This window comes from Chiloscyllium plagiosum, chromosome 31 (assembly GCF_004010195.1).
Source record: "Chiloscyllium plagiosum isolate BGI_BamShark_2017 chromosome 31, ASM401019v2, whole genome shotgun sequence".
In the NCBI taxonomy this organism is placed as follows: domain Eukaryota; kingdom Metazoa; phylum Chordata; class Chondrichthyes; order Orectolobiformes; family Hemiscylliidae; genus Chiloscyllium; species Chiloscyllium plagiosum.
The window spans coordinates 1,563,366-1,584,675 of NC_057740.1; the positions used below are offsets into that span (position 1 = coordinate 1,563,366).

Genomic DNA, 21,310 nt, shown 5'->3' on the forward strand with positions numbered 1-21,310 from the left:
GAACCTCACATGAGAGGAAGAAAAATACTTACCAATAACATTTAACCACTGGTTTGGCAACAAAACCATTAGCAAATGTAAAACACCAGTAAGGTTACACGGCTCACTTTTTAATAATCAGGTGGTGAGGGAGTTTAGTTTATTGCTCTCATACCATGAGACAGTCTGGTGCGCAAGGGAGTTCACATCATCAGTATGTGAACTCCATCGTGATCATGCAAACAGCTCTGCTACATCATATACTGGGACACTAAGACCAAATATACAGATGAAAGGGGGTTAAGAGGGTTAGGAATAGTTCAGGCAGTGTGACATGCATAATTCAGTGGCGATTTTCTAAATCGCACTGTTTTTCCCCTAAATATTTCCAATAAATCCTGCATGAAAAATGCTGTCCCCCACAGACAGAAAGATTTGATTATCATATAACATTAAGTTTACATAGACAGTTTGTCATAAACAGATCTACAAATCTTTTAATAAAAAAGGTGATAAGGATAAGACAGTGAAGATATTATATTCCCAGCTAATGTTATTCATGGACAAGCCTGATTCCAGACTCTGGCTTAATAGATTTTTGTTTTGGTTTAACATGTGCTATATTTCAATGAAATATCACCATGATGCAGCAAATTTAGTTTTTAATGACAAAACAGAAATTTATAACACAAAAAGGAATTTATAACACAAACTCCATCAACAAACTCATCGACCTGGACCCAATATACCGGCCACTACAGCGGACAGCTGAAACTGACAACCAGAAGCGGCAGGTACAGGCCACTATAAATGCCGGAGGAAACACCACAGAAGCCCTTCATAGGAGGCTCCCAAGCACTGAGGATGTCACCTAGACAGGGGATGAAACGTTTGCAACAAATATTTCCAGCTCGGCGAACAGAACCACAACAAAAAGGAAGATAAAGGTAGCAAACCAAGTAATTTACATATAACACAGTTTGAAAGATTTTGAAACAAAAAACACAGAACAGAATCCCTATCTATTCCAACATTATTACACGGTGCTTTTTAGAGGATCAATGTGGACTTGATGGAGCGAATGGTGTCCTTCTGCACTGTAAGGATTCCCGAAACGTTTTCAACAAATATTTCCAGCTCGGCGAACAGAACCATAACAAAAAGGAAGATAAAGGGAGCAAACACAGTTTGAAAGATTTTGAAACAAAAAAACACAGAACAGAATCCCTATCTATTCCAACATTATTACACGGTGCTTTTTAGAGGATCAATGTGGACTTGATGGAGCGAATGGTGTCCTTCTGCACTGTAAGGATTCCATGAATAAAATTCTCAAACTAGAGAGAGTTCCCTTCTCTAAAAGATCAAATGATATACACACAGCCTTGAGTGTTTGATAGTCTTTTCCTTGATTTACAAAATAAAGCATTCTTCGGGGAAAGTTCTTACATTTGACCCCAGTTAGGTCTTGTGAACTGCCTTTAAAACCTTCCCAATCTATGCAATTATCCCCAATCGAGAACATTATTTCTGGATTGTTCTGAAATTGAAAAGGCATTAGCTTGCTACTATGTTTGCTCTCTCTGATCACAAACTCACAATACAAACAAATTCACACCGTGACTCCAGATGGGCCACAGTAACTGCTCTCTGAGGCATACTGGCTTGAAATCATAGCTCCAAAAACTCTGACAAGTCAATTATTAAACTTCTTCATACAACCCACATGCCACTAATTCAAAATCCAAATTCTAAACCAAAATTCTCTTTCACATACCCTACATCACAAAAAAGCAGAACTTAAAAAAAAAAATCCTCAAGACTTTTTCATTCAATGTACAAAACACAAAGCTAAACGCTATATGAAGACATAACAACCAAACAGCTAAATACTATACAAACAGTGATATATAAAAGCTGACAAACATCAAGAACAAGATAGTTGGAGACACCTGTTTAACATATGAAACTGGATTTCTGGTGTTCAGCCCATTTATAGGAGTTAAAAATGCAAATATACATAAATGAGCTCCCAGTTCCCCTAAAAACTTCCTATTCTGAAGTTGCACGTGTAGCTGACTTAAACAACATTCTTTCAGAAATTCATCAAGCATATTTGAGAGTAAAAATCAAAGGTCTGTCATAACAGATAATCAAACAGTAAGAATAAAACTGTATGGAGACATTGGCTGTAAAGGCCAGGGACACTGACGCACAGGGATACACACAGTCACGTCCACATCCGTGCACATTCCTCACCCAACTAGATCCAACATGGACATCAAAACAGTGCTGAATCAAATCACTGGATTCGAGAGCTTGAATGTTCTGTTCTTAAGTCAAAACTAAGTTAAAGCCTTAATGTGTTCACTCTGTCATAAGCACAACAGTATAACCATTTTATCCATTAACACCATATGGATCTCCCAGGCAACAGACTGAAGTCACATGCCTTCCTAGAAAGTGTTGTATTTAGGTCAATCTCCAAACCACTTTCACCTTTAAAAAAATATTAAATATAATACATATTTATCACAAGATGGTCAGAGAACAAGGAAATCACATGGCTTGAAGGTAGATCAGAATAGACACAGTCTGCTGTAGAGATGTTTAGAGAACAATACTAACAGATCTAAGAGCAAGAAGCAAACCTAGTCTCATCTAGCATAGCACAATGAGAAGTAGCAAAGGAAATTGGAACTCTAAATTGATCCAATATGAAAGTCATTCAAATAGAGTCATTCAAATCAAATCCAACATTTGATTCCTGTTCTACATTGCCCATTCTCCGCTAGAGTGGCAGCAGTGGTGCCGAAACTGGTTTAAAAAGAGAGCACAAGCACAAGAGAAAGAAAGCGCATCAAATACACAGAGAAGCTCTCCCCAAATTATAATATAGCCTCCTAATTTATGGTCAGGGTAAAACAAAGAATAGCACAAAATAGTAACAGGATTCTACTAGAGCAGTACCTCAGTGTTTCATTGACTTTACAAATTGAAAGGACAGAAAGAAACAAAATCTATACATTTGAAAAGTTCTTATATATTAACAAGAAAAGTCAGGAGTTCACTTTAAAGAGGCATTGCCATGAATTTTATATACACACAACCTGCAGCATTAATTCAAGGATCTAGAAGTAATTATGAAATAAAGTCAAAGCTCTTGTTTCCAAATCAAATTAACCAGATTTGATTAAGCAGTGAAGCCCTATAGAAAATGTTTAACTTCTTCAAACTTGAAGGGTAACTTACCTTTGTCTTTCTCCAGATCTCCATAAAATTTTCCAGCTGTTAGTTTGAATTTGCCATAGTCCGATTTATGTTTGGATTCAACCCATCGGCTCTCCCAGGCATCTGAAATCAGAAATGGGTGGTGGCAGAGAAATCAATAAATAATTTATCAATCTGCTAGTCACATGCTTCCACAGATCTAAATTTCAGAACAAAGTTACATTCACAAATTCGGGTAAAGAAAGAAAGGATGGCTGGATGGATGATGGAATACTCTCACTGATATGTTGCCATTCATGATCAAAGCACACTACAGTCAATAAAGTATCTTAAAAGCATATGACATGCAGCAGTCTTGCACCTAGCAAGATCAAACAGAAGTGAGATAATAACCAACAACAGAGATTACTGGTAAATCTCAGCATGTCTGACAGCATCTGTGAAGAGAAATAAGTGTTAAAGGTTTGGGTCCAGTGACCCTTCTTCAAAGGGTTCTTCAGTTCTGAAGGGCCAGTGGACCCAAAACATTAACTCATATTTCTCTCCAAAGATGTTGCCAGACATGCTGAGATTTTTCAGCAATTCTTTTTTGTTTCAGATTTCCAGTTGCCTCGTTTTCTTTGAGATAATGACCAGATGGTTTGCTCTTAATTCTGGTGAACAAGGGAATAAATATTGGCTCAGTCAGGTGATGGGCAAACTCACCTTGGCAACATTGTACTGGAAGTCATTCACGTGGAGGAGTGGAAGAAGAAGCATGAAAAAGAATACAATAACTATAGGAGACAGTACGGTATTATAGGAGAAAGTTTGAGGAGTCGGGTCCAAAGTGAAATGCAAAACTTCAAAAGTAATTTCTAAACTCATATCAGAGCTACATGCCAGTTGGGATAGAGTCAAGCAGATTAAAGAATTTGATGCTTAATTTATGCTGCAAAGAACTAAGTAAAGAGGAGATTTTAATTCATGGAGTGCAGGAACCTGTACTCAGGAAAGAAGGAACTGCTTCCGTGGGGATGAGTTCCACTTAAAAACTGTGCGGAGATTATAGAACTACAACTATGGATAGAGGTTTAAACTAAAAACTGGGATGGGGAAAGAGTTTTAGGTGAAAAGAAAATTCATAAATCGAAATAGAAAAGCTGAGGCAAAAACGTCGCAGTAGATTTGGGTAAAAACAAGCAGAGCAAGTCAGGGAGAAACAGAATTTGATAGAAATAGTGCATTAACAAGACTTATGCAAAAAATGGAATTAAAAAAGTAAAGTTAAAAGCTCTTCACAAAAAACATTAAAATAAGACAAAATAAGCAGCACAAATATAGAGATAATGATTTCGATCTAATTTCCTTAATCAGACATGATTACAAAGTGGCCACCCTTCCTTTCCCTTTTGGTTCCCCAACCTCTCTCCAAGTTTTAGATGGAATTACCACAAGGCTGGTTCATAACCTTCACATCATCCATCATTGTTGTGTTTTCATTTGGCGATGGTTTGACAGTTAAAGCATCTTGCTGTCGTGAACCCTCCTCAGTTATCCAGACTAGGGACCAGCAACAGAACACGCTGGGTAGGTTCTGGTTATAAAATAAGCATTGTTCAGCAATAACTATTCCAAGGTATACTAATTTCAATAATATAGACAGAATGGAAAAAGGGAAAGTGTTCTCCTGATGGTAAATGATGGCATAAATATAGGAGAAAGGATTTTGACTCAGGTGATCAGAAATAGAATATAAACAGACTAGGAACTTATTTTTAAAAGGGCTCATTTTATTGGCTTCTTCAACACTTGTTTAATACTCTGTCTAATGGATTAACAATATATCTTTGGAGCTTGTAAGAAAGAATGTAATAATCATGGGGACTTCAAATCTTTATACTGGCTGAACTAACCAAATTCACATCAACAGTCTCGAAGAGGAGTTTGTCAAATATTTCAGGTGACCGTTCCTTGAAACAAAAGGTTGAGGAACCATATCGGAACAAACCTATTTTAGACTTAGATTCATGTAGTAATCTCAATCTCTTCCTGAGAATCACTTTATTGATTTATGGCTCTCTAAGGGTGCTGAAGATAGCATCAAATTAAAAAGAAGAGGTTTACGATGTTGCAAGGAGAAGTAGCCAGCTTGAAAATTGCAGGTGTTGTAGAAACCAGCAATGAGCCAACAGAAGTTAATATCAAAAGGAAAAAGGATAAAAGTAATATTGCCTGTAATATGAAAACATTACAGAAGCTTTTAGAAGTATGTGAGAAAGGGGTATAATAGCTAAACTAAGCACTGGTCCCAGAGAGGCAGAGACAAAATAAATCAGATATTTGAAGTGAAGAAATGCCAGATAGGTTGAGCAACTATTTCTAGGCGAAAGTGAGTACTGCAGATGCTGGAGATTAGAGTCGAGTGTGGGGTGCCGGAAAAGCAAAGCAGGTCAGGCAGCATCCAAGGAGCAGGACAATCGACTTTTTGGGCAAATGCCCTTCATAAGGGCTGATGAAGGGCTTTTGCCCAAAACATTGATTTTCCTGCTCCTTAGATGCTGCCTGACCTGCCTTGCTTTTCCAGCACCACACTCTGAACAACTATTTGTGTCTACCTTGACAGTAGAAGGTATAAATTACATGCCAGAAATTGAGGGATACCAAGTCACTTAAGATCAAAGAACTTGGGTATTCAAAAGTATTGGAGAAACTTCAGTAAATAATAGCAGGCAAACCCTCAGGATATAATGGCTTACAATGTGATTTCTATTAGCGGTAACTGCAAAGATAGTGGGCACAATTATGAATTTTCAAAATTCCCTATATTTGTCCCAGCTGATTGGAAGTTAGCAAATGTAATATAACCATTCAGAAAAGAGAGAAGACAGGGCAGTCACTAGGGAAAATGTTGCAATCTACTATTAAAAGGATGGAACAACATAGTTTTACAATAGGAAAACTGTGTTTAAACACAGTAACAAGTACATAACAAGTGTCACTAAAAAGGTACTTTTTCTTACCAACTCCCCTCCAAAAAAGATAAAATTGTTACAGATAAAGATAAAGGGGGTGGAATAATATGTGAACATGAACGGATGGCTGAGTGGCCTCACAGTACCAGAGACCCAGGTTTGATTCTAGCCTCAGGTGACTAACTGTGTGGAATTTGTACATCCTCCCTGTGTCTGCATGGGTTTCTTCTGGGTGCTCCAGTTTCCTCACAAAGATGTGCAGGATAGGTTAATTGGCCATGCTAAAAAATGCCCATAAGAACTTGTAGGTTAGGTGCATTAGGCAGGGGAAATTTAGAGTAAAGGGTCTGGGAATGGGTATGGATGTGATACTCTTGAGGGTTGATGTGGACTTGTTGGGCCAAATGTTTGCACACTGTAGAGAAGATTGCTTCCTGTTCAATCTACCAAAGAGTAGGAACAACAGGGCATCTTCAAGCTGACAAGCTGCAATTTGTACAGTGCTGAAAAAACTGTGTGCTTCAGCCTTCGTTATTTACAATAGGCATTCAGATTAACACATCCAAGTTTGCTGCCCAAAACACAGCTGGTAAGATTGTCAGCTATGAAGAGGCCAGGCAACATGAGACTGCAAAGATATACAGACAGGTTAGCCTGAGTGAGAGCAGACAGTACAATATAGAGAGATGTGTGTTAATGTTCAGAAAGACTTGTCTATACCCTTAGAAGGAAAACAACAAATGTATTTACACAAAACAAAGCAATTAGGAAAGCAACAGCACGTTGGCTCTTATTACAGGAGAATTTGAGTGCAAGAACAAGCAGCAATTGTATAGCACTTTACAGTGTGCATTTTGGTTTCCATGTTTAAGGCAGATTTTTCCTCTTTCGTGAGTGTAGACTCACTAGATTAATTTCTGTGACGACAGAGTTCTCCATGATAAGAAATGGGCAAACTGGGCCTAACGTGTTCTCAAGTTTCGAGGAACGTGAGTTGACATATTTGAAGCACACCAGATTCTGAAACAGCTTGACAGTAAATATTGAGGATGGATTTCTAGCTGGGAATTCGAGAACAGCAGGCTCATGTGTCAAGATAAGATGTTGATCATTTCGGATTGAGTTGAGAAATTTCTTCAGTCAAAGATGGTTAAACTTTGGAAATCCCTACTCCAGAGAGTGTGAATGCTCCATCATTGCGTACTGTATATACAATCCTAAAATTGCTGAACGTTTTGGTCTCTCAGGGTATCAAGAGACTATTAGAAGCAGGTGCAAAATAGAGTTGAGGCAGAATGCCAGTCGTGGCAAGAAGAATCAATTAATTTATATTCTTCAGTATTGCTCATTTTCTTTAAATAGACACATTTTCTCTCCTCTTCCCCTAAAGCCTCAAGGCATGATTGGATACAGCTGCTATGCACATGAGCACTGAAGTTACTTTACAGTACTCTATTACATACTCCTTCCCCAGCATTCAGGGCACTGAATACTCCTTTCAGACAAAACAGTGAGTTACTTGTGCTTCTTTCAGTTTAATATGTTACAGTATTGTGTTTGCTATCTTCATTGTGGTCTCCACTATGCAGAGTGGGATGGGGGGGTGAAGACAGAGGATAAACCAAGAACAGAGGGAATGACTGCTTTGCAAAATGTAAAAGCATGGCACCCACAAGGGTGACCCTAAGTTTATGCTATCTATAATTCCGTCTCTCCACCCCACTCCCACCGTAATAAAGCACCGTTTAGGCAACATATTAATATGGGATAAGCCAAAGAGAAAGGAAAGCAGGACTTCCAAACTGACCTCTGTCCAAAGCTTCCGACACTTTTAGTGAAGTTCAATTTAAGCTTTAGGAATAGCATCTCATTTTACTATTAGGCATCTTATAGATTTTCAGACTCAATGTATCGAACAATTTCAGATCGTAGCTTCAGCTTTCATTTATTTGGATAACCGATATTTTTATTCTCTTATGGGAATGTCACTGGCTGGGCCAGCATTTGTCATCCATCCCTAGTTGGCCTCAAGGTGGCACTGGTGAACTGTGTTCTTGAATTACTGCAGTTCATGTGTGCTGGAGGTTTCCCACAATGACCTAAGGGAGAGAATTCCAGGATTTGATCCAGCGACAGTGAAGGAACACAGATATATTTCCAAGTCAGGATGGTGAGTGGTGCTCCCATTTATCTGCTGCGTTTGCCCTTCTAGATGGAAGGAGTTGTGGGTTTGGAAGCTGCTGTCTGAGGATCTTTGGTTAATTTCTACAGTGTATTATGCAGATAGAACACAATGCTGCTACTGAGCATCGATTGTGGAAGGAGGTTTCTTTGTCCTGGATGGTGTCAAGCTTCTTGAATGTTAATGGAGCTGCACCTATCCAGGCAAGTGAGGAATATTCCTTCACAATCCTAACTTGTGCCTTGCAGATGAGGGACAGTCATTTGGGCTAGGAGGTGATTTAGCTACTGCAGTAGTTCTTGCCTCTGACCTGCTCTTATAGCCACTGTATTTATATGGCAAGTCCAGTTGAGTTTCTAATCCACGGTAATGCCCCATCATGTGGATAGTGGGGGATTCAGCGATAAAACAACAACAAAAGAACAAAACAGCACAGGAACAAACCCTTCAGCCCTCCAAGCCTGCACATACCATTTTGCTCTTCCATATTAAAACAGTCTTCGCTTACAGGATCCGTATCCCTAAATTCCCTTCCTATTCATGTATTCATTAGGTGCTTCTTGAATGTAGTTTCCACCCATCCCCTCTCGCAGCACATTCCAGGAACTCAACACCTTGTGTATGAAAACACTTAGATTTGGATATGTTGCTTAGAAGATTCTGAGATAAGATACACATGCATTTGGAAAGACAGGGTTTGATTAGGAGTAGTCAACATGGCTTTATGCATGGGAGATCATGCCTCACAATTCTTCAATGAAGTAACCAAGATGGTTGGAGGGTAGGACGGTAGACAAGAGTCTATATGGAATTTCAGTAAGGCCTTTGATAAGGTTCAACATGGTATGCTGCTCTGGAAGGTTCTTATAGAAGTGTATAAGATCATGAGAGGCATGGGTGGGGTGAATGTACTCAGTCTTTTTCCCAGGGTTGGGAAATCAAATACATCAGTTTAAGGCTTTTGTTTGGGGGGCGGGGGGCAAAAATAAGAAGAAGGGGAACCTGAGGAGCAACTTATTTTTTTGCACAGAAGGTGGTACACACATGGAATGAGCTGCAAGTGGAAGTGGTTGAGGCAGGCATTAACAACATTTAAAAGGCATTTGGAAAAACACTTGGATCGGAAACGTTGAGAAGGATATGGGCCGAGTACAGGAAAATGGGGTTGGCGTTGATGGACGTTTTGGTCGGCATGGACCAGTTTGAGCCAAAGGGCCTGTCTCCATGCTGTAGGACACTACGACGCTAATTTCCACCTGCACCTGACCTTTCAAAATGTATCACCTCACATTTGTCCAGATTAAACTCCATCTGCCATTTTTCTGCCCATGCCTCCAACTGATCTATATCCTGCTGTATCCTCTGACAATCCTCCTCACTATCCACAACTCCACTGATCTTTGTATCATCCACTAACTTCCTAAATAGACCAGCTAAGTTTTCCTCCAAATCATTTATGTAGATCACAGACAGCAGAGGTCCCAACACTTGTGATATTAAAGAGTTAATCGGCTCTGCAGATCTGCAAAATATTGAATGCCCCGGGGGTAGGGTAGTGTGTCTTTGTCTTATAGAGTCACAGAGATGTACAGCATGGAAACAGACGGTGGAATGTGGGAGGTTCCCATCCCATGCCATTGGGATGATTTAGGTGATGAAAAACAATAAGAACATTATAGTTGGAATTTGACTACTCCCTGTAGTTACAAAAAACAATTTGGAAAAGATTTGACCATTAAGGGATGATTTGCATTGTGTCTCTGGAGGGAAAGTGGTCACGGCATTGTATCATAAATGGCATGTGACTGCGAGGGAGTGAATGGGGGTTGTCTTGTGAGTATTACTGACTGACGTAAAGATTTTGTATAAAGGAAGGACTGTTGCCTTTTTTCAGAGGGAGCTTCCCTGGACACACTTCAACAGCATGGCAAAGAGTGATCAGGGATTCTCCAAAGCTTGTTCAGGGAGAGCTTTTGCCACGACCCCATAAGCTCTGCAAGGTGGGTTCAAGGTTTCTCCAAAGCTTGTACTGTACTGTATTTATTAAATTTGGTTGCTTGTTCATAGAAGTTGGCGTTTGCAGTTGCATCAAGTGTGTAAGAACCTCAGGAAAAAAAGAAATCAAATACACTGATCCCTGTAGAATACCACTAGCCATGACCCTCCATTCCGAAAAGCATCCTTCCACTGCTACGCTCTGTTTCCTATGACAGAGTTAAGTTCATCCTCTACCAATTTCTTCTCTTTTGTGAATACTGACGCAAAGTATTAGCTCACAATGGTGAATGCCTTACAAAGAACATTACAGCAGAAGAACAGGCCCTTCGGTCCTCCAAACCTGTGCCGATCTGTATCCTCTGCCTAAACCCGCTGCCTATTTTCTAAGGATCTGTATCCCTTTGCTCCCTGCCCATTCATGTACCTGTCTAGATACATCTTAAATGACACTATCGTTCCCACCCCTACCACCTTCCTCTGGCAACACGTTCCAGGCACCCACCACCCTCGCATAAAGAACTTTCCATGTGTATCTCCCCTAAACCTTTCCCCTCTCACCTTGAACTCGTGACCCCTAGTAATTGAGTCCCCCACTCTGGGAAAAGGCTTTTGCTATCCACCCTGTATACCCCTCATGATTTTGTAGGCCTCAATCATTTCTCCCTCAACCTTCATCCTTTTAATAAAAATAATCCTAATCTACTCAACCTCTTCATAGTTAGCACCCTCCATACCAGGCAACATCCTGGTGAACCTCTTCTGCACCCTCTCCAAAGCATCCACATCGTTTTGGTGATGTGGCGACCAGAACTGTACACAGTATTCCAAATGTGGTCAAACCAATGCCTTATACAACTGTAACATGACCTGCCAACTCTTGTACTCAGTACCCTGTCCAATCAAGGAAAGCATGCAGTTATACCTTCTTGACCACTCTACTGACCTGCGTTCCCATCTTCAGGGAACAATGGACCTGAACACTCAGATCTCTCTATATTTCAATTTTCCCGTGGACTTTTCCATTTACTGTATAGCTTGTTCTTGAATTGGATCTTCCAAAATGCATCACTTCACATTTGTCCAGATTGAACTCCGTCTGCAATTTCTCTGCCCAACTCTCCAAACTATCTATCTATATTCTCTGACAGTCCCTTTCACTATCAGTTACTCCACCAATCTTAGTGTCATCTCAAACTTGCTGATGAGGCAACCTATACCTTCCTCCAAATCATATATGTATATCACAAACAACAGTGGTCTCAGCACAGATCCCTGTGGGACACCAATGGCCATAGCTCTCCATTTTGAGAAGCTCCCTTCCACTATCACTCTGTCTCCTGTTGCCCAACTATCTTATTGGAGATGGTCATTGCCTGGCATTTGTATAGCACTAATGTTACTTACCATTTGTCAGCCCAAACCAGAATATGGTCTGGATCTTGTTGGATTTGAACAGGATTGCTTCAGTATGAAGAGTTGTGCAAACAGTGAACATCCCCACTTCTGATTTTATGATGGAGCGAAGGTCATTGAACAAGCTGCTGAAGATGGTTGGGCCTGGAACATTACCCTGAACAACTCTTGCAGAGATGTTCTGGAATGGAGATGACTGACCTCCAGCAAACTCAACCATCTTCCCTGTGTCAAGTATAACTCCAACCAGCAGAGAGTTTGCCCCCTGATTCCAGTTATGTTAGACTCTTTGATGCCACACTCAATGATATGTGGTCGTGATGTCAAGGACTATTACTTTCACCTGTGGAATTCAGTTCTTTCCTCGATGTTTGAACCAAGGCTGTAATTGAGGTCAGAAGCTGAGTGGCCCAGACAAAAAACTCAAACTGGGCAAAAGTGAGGACTATAGATGCTGGAAACCAGAGTTTAGATCAGAGCGGTGCTGGAAAAGCACAGCAGGTCAGGCAGCATTCCTGCTCCTCGGATGCTGCCTGACCTGCTGTTCTTTTCCAGCACCACTCGGATCAAAACTCAAACTGGGCTTCACTGAGCAGGTTGTTGTTGAGCGGGTGCTGTTTAACATGGTTGATGAAACCTTTCATCACTTTACTGATGCTCGAGAGTAGTCTGATGAGGTGGTAATTGGCTGGTTTGGATTTGTCCTGCATTTTGAATATCAGACATATTTGACCAAAACTGATAATGATTCAGCTAATCCCATTCACAGAATTTTGATCAGAGGCTACTAATTTGTAACATTAACTTGGTTTATTCCTCTTCACAGTTGCTGCTGGATCCGATCATTTCTACTTTGTTGACCATCTCCCCTTTCCTACACCCTTCTCTACTTCTGTAAGGGCTTAATTCCCAGTATCCAATTTTATCCAGTTCTGTCAAAGTTCATCAAGTTGAAACATTAACTCTGTGTTCACAGATGCTGCCTCATGTGCTCAGCATTCCCTGTATTTTTGGTTTTTATTTATTGAAAAGACATTTTTGCTGTTTACTACCTATTATAGAACTGCTTTTATCCAACTTCTTATAGAGACAGAGATGTACAGCACAGAAACTGACCCTTTGGTCCAACTTGTCCATGCCGACCAGATATTCCAACTCAATTTAGTCCCACCTGCCAGCACACGGCCCATATCCTTCCAAACCCTTCCTATTCATATAACCATCCAGATGCCCTTTAAATGTTGCAATTGTACCAGCCTCCACCACATCCTCCGTCAGCTCATTCCATACACGTACCACCCTCTGTGTGAAAACGTTGCCCCTTAGGTCTCTTTTATATCTTTCCCCTCTCACCCTAAACCTATGTCCTGTAGTTCTGGACTTCCTCACCCCAGGGAAGAGACTGTGTCTATTTATCCTATCCATACCCCTCATGATTTTAAAAACCTCCATAAGGTCACCCCTCAGCCTCCTATGCTCCAGGAAAACAGTCCCAGCCTGTTCAACCTCTTCCTATAGCTCAAATCCTCCAACCCTGGCAACATCCTTTTAATTCTGTTCTGAACCCTTTCAAGTTTCATAACATCCTTCCGATAGGAAGAGACCAGAATTGCACACAATATTCCAACAGTGGCCTAACCAATGTCCTGTCCAGCCGCAACATGACCTCCCAACTCCTGTACTCAATGCTCTGACCAATAAGAGGAAAGCATACCAAACACCATCTTCACTATCCTATCTACCTGCGACTCCACTTTCAAGGAGCTATGAATCTGCACTCCAAGGTCTTTTTATTAAGCAACACTCCCTAGGACCTTACCATTAAGTGTATAAGTTCTGCTAAGATTTGCTTTCCTAAAATGCAGCACCTCGCATTTATCTGAATTAAACTCCATCTGCCACTCCTTAGCCCATTGGCCCATCTGATCAAGATCCCGTTGTAATCTGAGGTAACCTTCTTCACTGTCTTCTGCTCTAAGATTACTTAATTTCTTTGCTATCTCTGTTGTATGCAGGGCTCCTTCAATAACTGCTAGCAAGGGTTTTAAATACAGAATAGTCCAAAATTTTACAACTTCATCTGTATTAAGACACACAACTCTCTCATCTTGGGCGGCATGGTGCCTCACAATGCCAGGGACCGGGTTTGACTCCTCCTTTGGGCGACTGTGCAGAGTCCACAGACATTGTCCCCATTTCTTCATGGGTTTCCTCCCTCAACCCAAAGATGTGTGGGTTAGGTGGACTGGACATGCTACACTGCAGAGTGTCCCCAGGCATGTACAGGCTAGGTGGATTAGTCATGGGAACAGATTTACAGAGATAGGACGGTGGTGGTGTCATCTGGGTGGGATGCTCTTTGGAGGATCATGTGGACTCAATGGGCCAAATGGCCTATTTCAATGCTGTAGGGATTCTATGGAAACTGAGCTGCTGTTCTGAAAGCCAACACACAGAAGAGCTGGAAATGCACAGGTGTGTGCTTTTTAACCAGTAAAGTATTTATCTCTTGAGGGGGGACATCCAAGATACTCCTGATAATGCATTGTTGAAATGAGCAATGTCAGTCTGGGAAACATGCCAAGAACTCATTAAAAAATTTTGAAACAATCATGTTGCCGTGCTCACTTTCCAACCCCAGAACTAACTAGAAGCAAACTCTACCTCAGCCAAGAAACAGCAATTTTATTTTGCTTCTTAAATCCTACACCTGTTGTTGACTGATCACAAGTGGTATGGAAATTAAACGATACGATACGATAAAGTTCTACCCTGGCAACTCCCTGGACAGACACTATGACAATGTGAAGGTGATATCGAACTCATGTAAAATAGTTTGACATCAACTGGAAAATTGTACCTGGTTCTGGGCACAACTCTTTCAGAAAGATATGAAGGCAATGGAAAGAGTACAGAAGACATTTATAAGAATGTTTCTAGGGATGAAGAATTTCAGTTATGAAGATAGATTGGAAAAATTGGGACTCATTTTCCTGAGAAAAGAAAGCTGAGGGGAGATTTGTTTGAGGTATTCAAAATAATGAGGGGTCTGGAGGAAAAAACAAACATTCCCACTCACGAATGGATCAAGAACAGGAGGGCAAGAATGAAGGTACTTGACAAAACCAAATGAGTAAAAACCTTTTTTAAGCAGCAAATCATTAAGGTCTGGAATGACTGCCAGAGTGTATGGTGGAGACAGGTTCAACTGGAACATTCAAAAAGGAAATAAGGTTGTTATTTGAAAAAGAATAATAAGCAGGATTACAGATGATAGGAAAATGGAACTGAATTGCTCATTTGAAGAGCTGGTGCAGATATGATGGTCTGAAATAGCTGAACAGAAGGGAAGGACCTATACTAGGAGATTTACAACTTCTCATTCTTACTACTATTTTGACAAGATCAAAAATGTAAGAAAATACTCTTTGAAAATAAAAGCAAATTTGTACCCTGCTTAGGCTTCAGTTAGAGTTAGAGTCATAGAGATGTACAATTCAACAGTGCTTTTTCATCACATTAAAACCACATTTAAACTGTAACCTTCAAATTTGATAATTTGCTCCTTATGTCTCAGAAAGAGGACTGCATCTGTCCAAGATTATTTCACAGTTGTGAAAAATATTAGTTATAGAGTCAGATGTACAGCATGGAAACAAACCCTTTGGTACAAGTCATCATGCCGATCAGATATCCTAAATTAATCTAGTCCCATTTGCCAGCAGCATTTGGCCCATATTTATCTAAACCTTTCCTAATCATATACCCATTCAGATGCCTTTTAAATGTTGTACTTGTAATGACACCAGACTACTTTTTTGGTGGTTCTTAATTATTGTCTACCAATCACTTGGTGCGATTAGTTCATTTTGCCTGCTTTAAAGTGCAGGTCATTTGTTCTCTCAATCATTTCCACAATTTGAACAGAGTTTGAACACTTTAGGAGATTACTAGCTTAAACCCTTGCTTTGTGGGGGGAGTTCTCTTGTGGCACAATGGTGGTGTCCTTACTGCTGGACCAGGAGGCCGGGTTCAAATCGCACATGCTCCAGAGGTGTGTAATAACATCGCTGAACTGGGTAATCAGAAAAATAGGTTAAACCCTGCTGGGATTCTCCCCCAGCTCCTTTGTTCAAACATCAACCGTCACATTTACAAACCACCTGGATGTTGTAATTATCCTGATAACGTGACATGTCGATACCAAGGTTACAGTTAGAAGTGGATCCCAGTCTCTGTAACCTTGTACTACGTTACTTTGTATTTTTAATGAAGTAGCAACACTTCAGTAGAGAATAAAATGGAAATAAATGAAAATGAATCATGCTGATCCTGCAGGACAGATACATAGTCAAGATCAGCAAACTTTGATGAAACAAGTTACAAATAGAATTAAAAAAAGGTGAAAATTATCAATGCATTTCCCAAGGATATGTAGTTCTCTGGAACTGCAATGTTGAAAGTTAATCTGACATTTCTACCATCTAGAAGGACAAGGGCAGCACATACATGGGAATACCTGCAAGTTCCCCTCCAAGTCACTCATCATCCTGACTCTCAAAAGAACATTAGTACTTACAGCAGGAGTAGACAATTCAAACCCTTTAATACAATCATGGCTAATCTCACATTGGCCTCAACTCCACTTTCCTGCCCACTCTCCATAATCCTTTGACTCATTACTAATTAAGAGTCTTTCTCACTTTTCCTTAAACTGACCACACTGAGGTAATGAATTCCACAGAACTCTTTGCAAGAAGTAATTTCTCTTCAAATCTGCTACCCCTCATCCTAAAACTACAATCTCTTGCTCTAGATTGCTCCACATGAGGAAACAGCCTCTCTACATCTACTTCATCAATCCTCTTCAGCATCTTATGAGATGGCCTTAGGGAACTACAGCACAGAAAAAAACATCCTTTGGCCACTGTATCTGTGCCAAAAACAACCAGCAGACTATTCGAACACTATTTTCCAGCATTTGGCCTAAAGCCTTGTATGCCTTGGCATTCCAAACGCAATTCTTCAATGTTACCACCTTTTCGGCAGTGAGTTCCGGATTCCCACCATCCTCTAGGTGAAAAAGAGTTTTCCCCTCAATCTGCTCAAAACCTCCTGGCCCTTACGCTTTCTGGTCATTGATCCCTCCACCAAGTAGAAAAGATTATTCCTGTCTATCCTAGACCCCCCCCTCAAAAAATTATACAACTCAAACATGTCTCCCTCCAACTCCTTTGCTCCAAGGTAAACGTCCCCAGTTTCTCTCTCCCTTACTGAAACTCTCCAACCCAGGCAACATCCTGGGTAAATCTTCTCTGCACTCTCTCTCTCTCTCTAACACTTTCACATCTCTTCTATAGTGTGAATTTCAGAACGGACACAATGCTGTAACTGTGGCCAAAATCAACATTTTACACAGTTCCAGCAAAACCTCCCTACGCAAACGCAATGCCTCAGTTAATTAAGACAAGAATCCAATATGCCTTCTTAGTCACTTTGTCCACCTGCCCCGATACCTTGAGGGACCAGTGTATACACACACCAAGGTGCTTCTCAGAATCCTACCTTTGTCCTGCCCAAGTGCCTCACTCACATTTATCCAGATTGAGTTACATTTGCTACTGATCAGCCCATCTGAACTGCTCGTCTAGATCCTGCAAGCAAAGGCTATCCTCTTTACAACCCTATCGACCTTTGTATCATCTGCAAAACGTACTGGCCAACCCTCCTAAATTCAAGACTAAATTACAAACAGCAAGGGTCCCAAGATAGACTCCTCAGATTTCCAGACTGAAAAGCACCCTCTACCATCTCCTCTCATTCTTCTCAACTTCAGAGAATAAAAGTCTAAACTGCTCCACCACTTTTCATAAGAGAAATGCCTCATCTCTAGAATCAATCTAGTGACTCTCCTCTGAACTGCCTTCAATACAACTACATCCCTCAAGTAAGAAAATTGTATGCATTACTCCAGGTGGTGGGCGTCTAGAACACATTGCCAGAAGAGTTGGTAGAGGCAGGCATGGTAGATTCATTTAAGATGCGTCTGGACAGATGCAGGAGTAGGTGGGGAGCAGAGGGATACAGATGCTTAGGAAGTGGGCGACAGGTTTAGACAGTAGATTTGGATTGGCTCAGGCTTGGAGGGCCGAAGAGCCTGTTCTTGGGTTGTAAATTTTCTTAGTTCTTGTTCTTATCCATCAATTCCAAAATGTCTACTCTCCTGCTCATCAAATGCTGCCTGACTGTGCTTTTCCAGCACCACACTCTTCAACTCTTACTCCAGGTACTATCCTACTAATGTCTTGTATAGTTACTGTAACACTTCCCTAAATGCCAAAATTCCACTTGCCTGCCTTACTGCCTACTGTACCTGCATATTAGTTTTCATACTTGGAACTACAATCACTATTCCTTCACTGTCAACCGGTCAAAACCTGCAGCTCTATTCCTAACAGCACCTCATGAACTACAGCAGTTCAAGGAATTCACACAATCACTTTTTCAAAGGCAATCTGGGATGGATAATAGATTAGATTAGATTCCCTACAGTGTGGAAACAGGCCCTTTAGCCCAACAAGTCCACACCGATCATTCAAAGAGTAACCCACCCAGACCCATTTCCCTCTGACTAATGCACCTAACACTAAGGGCAATTTAGCGCGGCCAATTCACCTGGCCTGCACATCTTTGTGACTGTGGGAGGAAACCAGAGCACCCGGAAGAAACCCACGCAGACACCGGGAGAATGTGCAAACTCCAATGTGGAATCGAACCGACAGCACACAGGTTGCAGAAGTTCATGAAAGCAGCTCACCTTCACTTTTTCACGGGCAACTGAGGACAGACAATAAATGCTGGCTAGCCAGCAATGCCCATGTCCCATGAGTGATTTAATTTAAAAAAATGCATTGAAACAGCTTGAGATTGTGAAAGGTGTTATATCAATGCAACTCATCGATATGTAGAAACTCATATTGAGTGAGAGGAGGAAGCATATAAGAGGTGAAATGTAAAGGCTAACAATGACAATCAAGGCGCCAAACATTCGACCCTCAAAGCTCACGTTTTCACATTATGGAGTCTCCAAGCTTAAAAGAGTGCAGTATTTCCTTTTGTACTCTTCCGCAGATTCACAACTCATCCGAGCACTTCCTTTCCCCTGGAGTGTCAGTCAGGAGGATAACATAGGCGCCACAAACTCGCCATCTTCTCAATAACGTGACTTCTGATATCTGTTTCTCTGATTTTTTTTTGAAAAAATCTTGATCTCTTTCCTCCACTTCATGTTAGTGAAACGTAAAGATTTAAACGAAGGAAACCACATTTCGAAAATAAGGTACTATGACAATCGATAAATAGCGATAAGCATTGGTGAGAGCTGAGATTTAGCTATAAAAGAACCCATAGCAGAGATCGGAGTACAGAGAGCCAGTTGTTAGTTAAGAAGCAATTAAGTTAGTTGCAAAGAACTAATTGCAGGCAGCTAGTTAATTGGTGAAGCCGATGTTTTGTTTAGGTTTATCAATCTCACCTCCATCTGCGAATTGCTCGCTGAAGTAGACAGTGGACTGGGCAATGCCAGCCACGGAGCAGAACAGTAGGAACAGCAGCAGCATTTCGGAGCCCCAGACAGGAACAGCGCAAAGCAACAACGACAGCACTAACTCCCGGCTCGGACAATCTGGTTCAACCCTTTCTCTCCACACGGCTTCAAACCATTGGCCACAGTCAGCAGCAGCCGGGCAAATCAGCTCCAAACACGTTTTTCCCTCTTTCTAGTTCCTGGATGATTCCAGGCAGCAGTATCTCTTGTTGTGGTCTCTTTCCTGCATGTTTTTTTTTGGTAGCACCATAATGGCCAAATCCGATGAATTTACTCGAGAATGAGTTATTAGCTCAGTATATTTTTGAATGCAAGAAGGGTAATAATTGTTCGAGCTTCAATATTTGACTCACTGAACATAGGATTAAAAACTAAATTCACAGGGTCATTTGAATTGAGTAATCCACTGCTCAAATTTCTATCCAAATACAAATCTGACTTGAGCAATGGAGCAAGTAGGAAATTCAGAAAGTTGTATCAGAGACAACATGAACAGACAACCGAATATCGTTCAACGGAATAATACATAAACCTATTGATGTATCCGATCTCGATATTACAGAGACAATCGGTGTGATAGGACGGAATCACTGAGCACTTGGACAAATTCGATTTTTTATATTTGATCGATATGATTTAATTGTTGATGTTATTCATTTTTATTTATGCGCTGGGAAATGTTGGAAATTTGCTCAGTAAATTTGCAGATTACATTTTGGGAGGTTTCACTTATATTACGAGTGCTATATAAAGATTAGATTCTCTACAGTGTGGAAATAGGTCATTTGGCCCAACCAGTCCACACCGATCATCCAAAGAGTAACTCACCCAGACCCATTCCCCTCTGACTAATGCACCTGACACTATGGGCTATTTAGCATAGCCAATCCACCTGGCCTGCACATCTTTGTGACAATGGGAAAAAACCCACACAGACAGGGGGAGAATGTACAAACTCCACACTGACAGTCACCCGAGGGCTGGGATTGAACCCGCTTCCCTGGTGCTGTGAGACTGTAGTCACTGAGCCACCATACCACCTCAAACATATAATGCAACCAAGTGCAAAATGAGATTACATATATCTACATTTTTGCAGGTTGATAGGGCCAGTAGAGAATAAATGTATTATTTATAGGGAGTAGACTGATGGGGCAGGAGTTGGCCGTTTTGGATTTGTTCTGCTTTTTATATACACAACATACTCAAGCAATTTTCCACATTGTCGGGTAGATGCCGATGTTGTAACTGTACTGGAACAGCTTAGCATAGCCATTGTAGTACCTCCAACCATTTCTTGATATCATGTGGAGTGAATCGAATTAGCCAAAGACTGATGTCTGTGATGCAGGAACCACTGGAGGAGACTGAGATGGATCATCCACTCGGCACATTTGGCTGAAGATTGCTGCAAAAGCTTCGTCCTTATCTTTTGCACTGATGTACTGGGCTTTTCCATCATTGAAGATGGAGATATTCTTACAGCCTCCGTCTCCAGTGAGTTGTTTAATCGTTCACCACCAGATGTGGCAGGACTGTAGAACTTAGATCTTATCCATTGGTTTTGGGATCATTTAACTCACAAACTTGATTGAGTTTTTTGAAGAAGTAACAAAGAAGATTGATGAGGGCAAAGCAGTAGATGTGAGCTATATGGACTTCAGTAAGGCGTTCGACAAGATTCCCCATGGGAGACTGATTAGCAAGGTTAGATCGCATTGAATACAGGGAGAACTAGCCATTTGGATACAGAACTGGCTCAAAGGTAGAAGACCGAGGGTGGTGGTGGAGGGTTGTTTTTCAGACTGGAGGCCTGTGACCAGTGGAGTGCCACAAGGATCGGTGCTGGGCCCTCTACTTTTTGTCATTTACATAAATGATTTGGATGCGAGCATAAGAGGTACAGTTAGTAAGTTTGCAGATGACACCAAAATTGGAGGTGTAGTG

General features: G+C 40.9%; 1 protein-coding gene across 1 annotated transcript in view; it reads right to left on the reverse strand.

Moving 5' to 3' along the window:
* calr3a (calreticulin 3a) overlaps window positions 1-19,523 on the reverse strand; it is a 42,498-nt gene extending 22,975 nt beyond the window's left edge. Inside the window, exons 1-2 of the mRNA XM_043720791.1 lie at window positions 19,292-19,523; window positions 3,232-3,333 (exon numbers count right to left, since the gene is read on the reverse strand). Coding sequence (XP_043576726.1) covers window positions 3,232-3,333; window positions 19,292-19,376 — 187 coding nt within the window. The 5' untranslated portion in view covers window positions 19,377-19,523. The remainder of the gene's footprint in view (window positions 1-3,231; window positions 3,334-19,291) is intronic.
* Window positions 19,524-21,310: the final 1,787 nt, after the last annotated feature.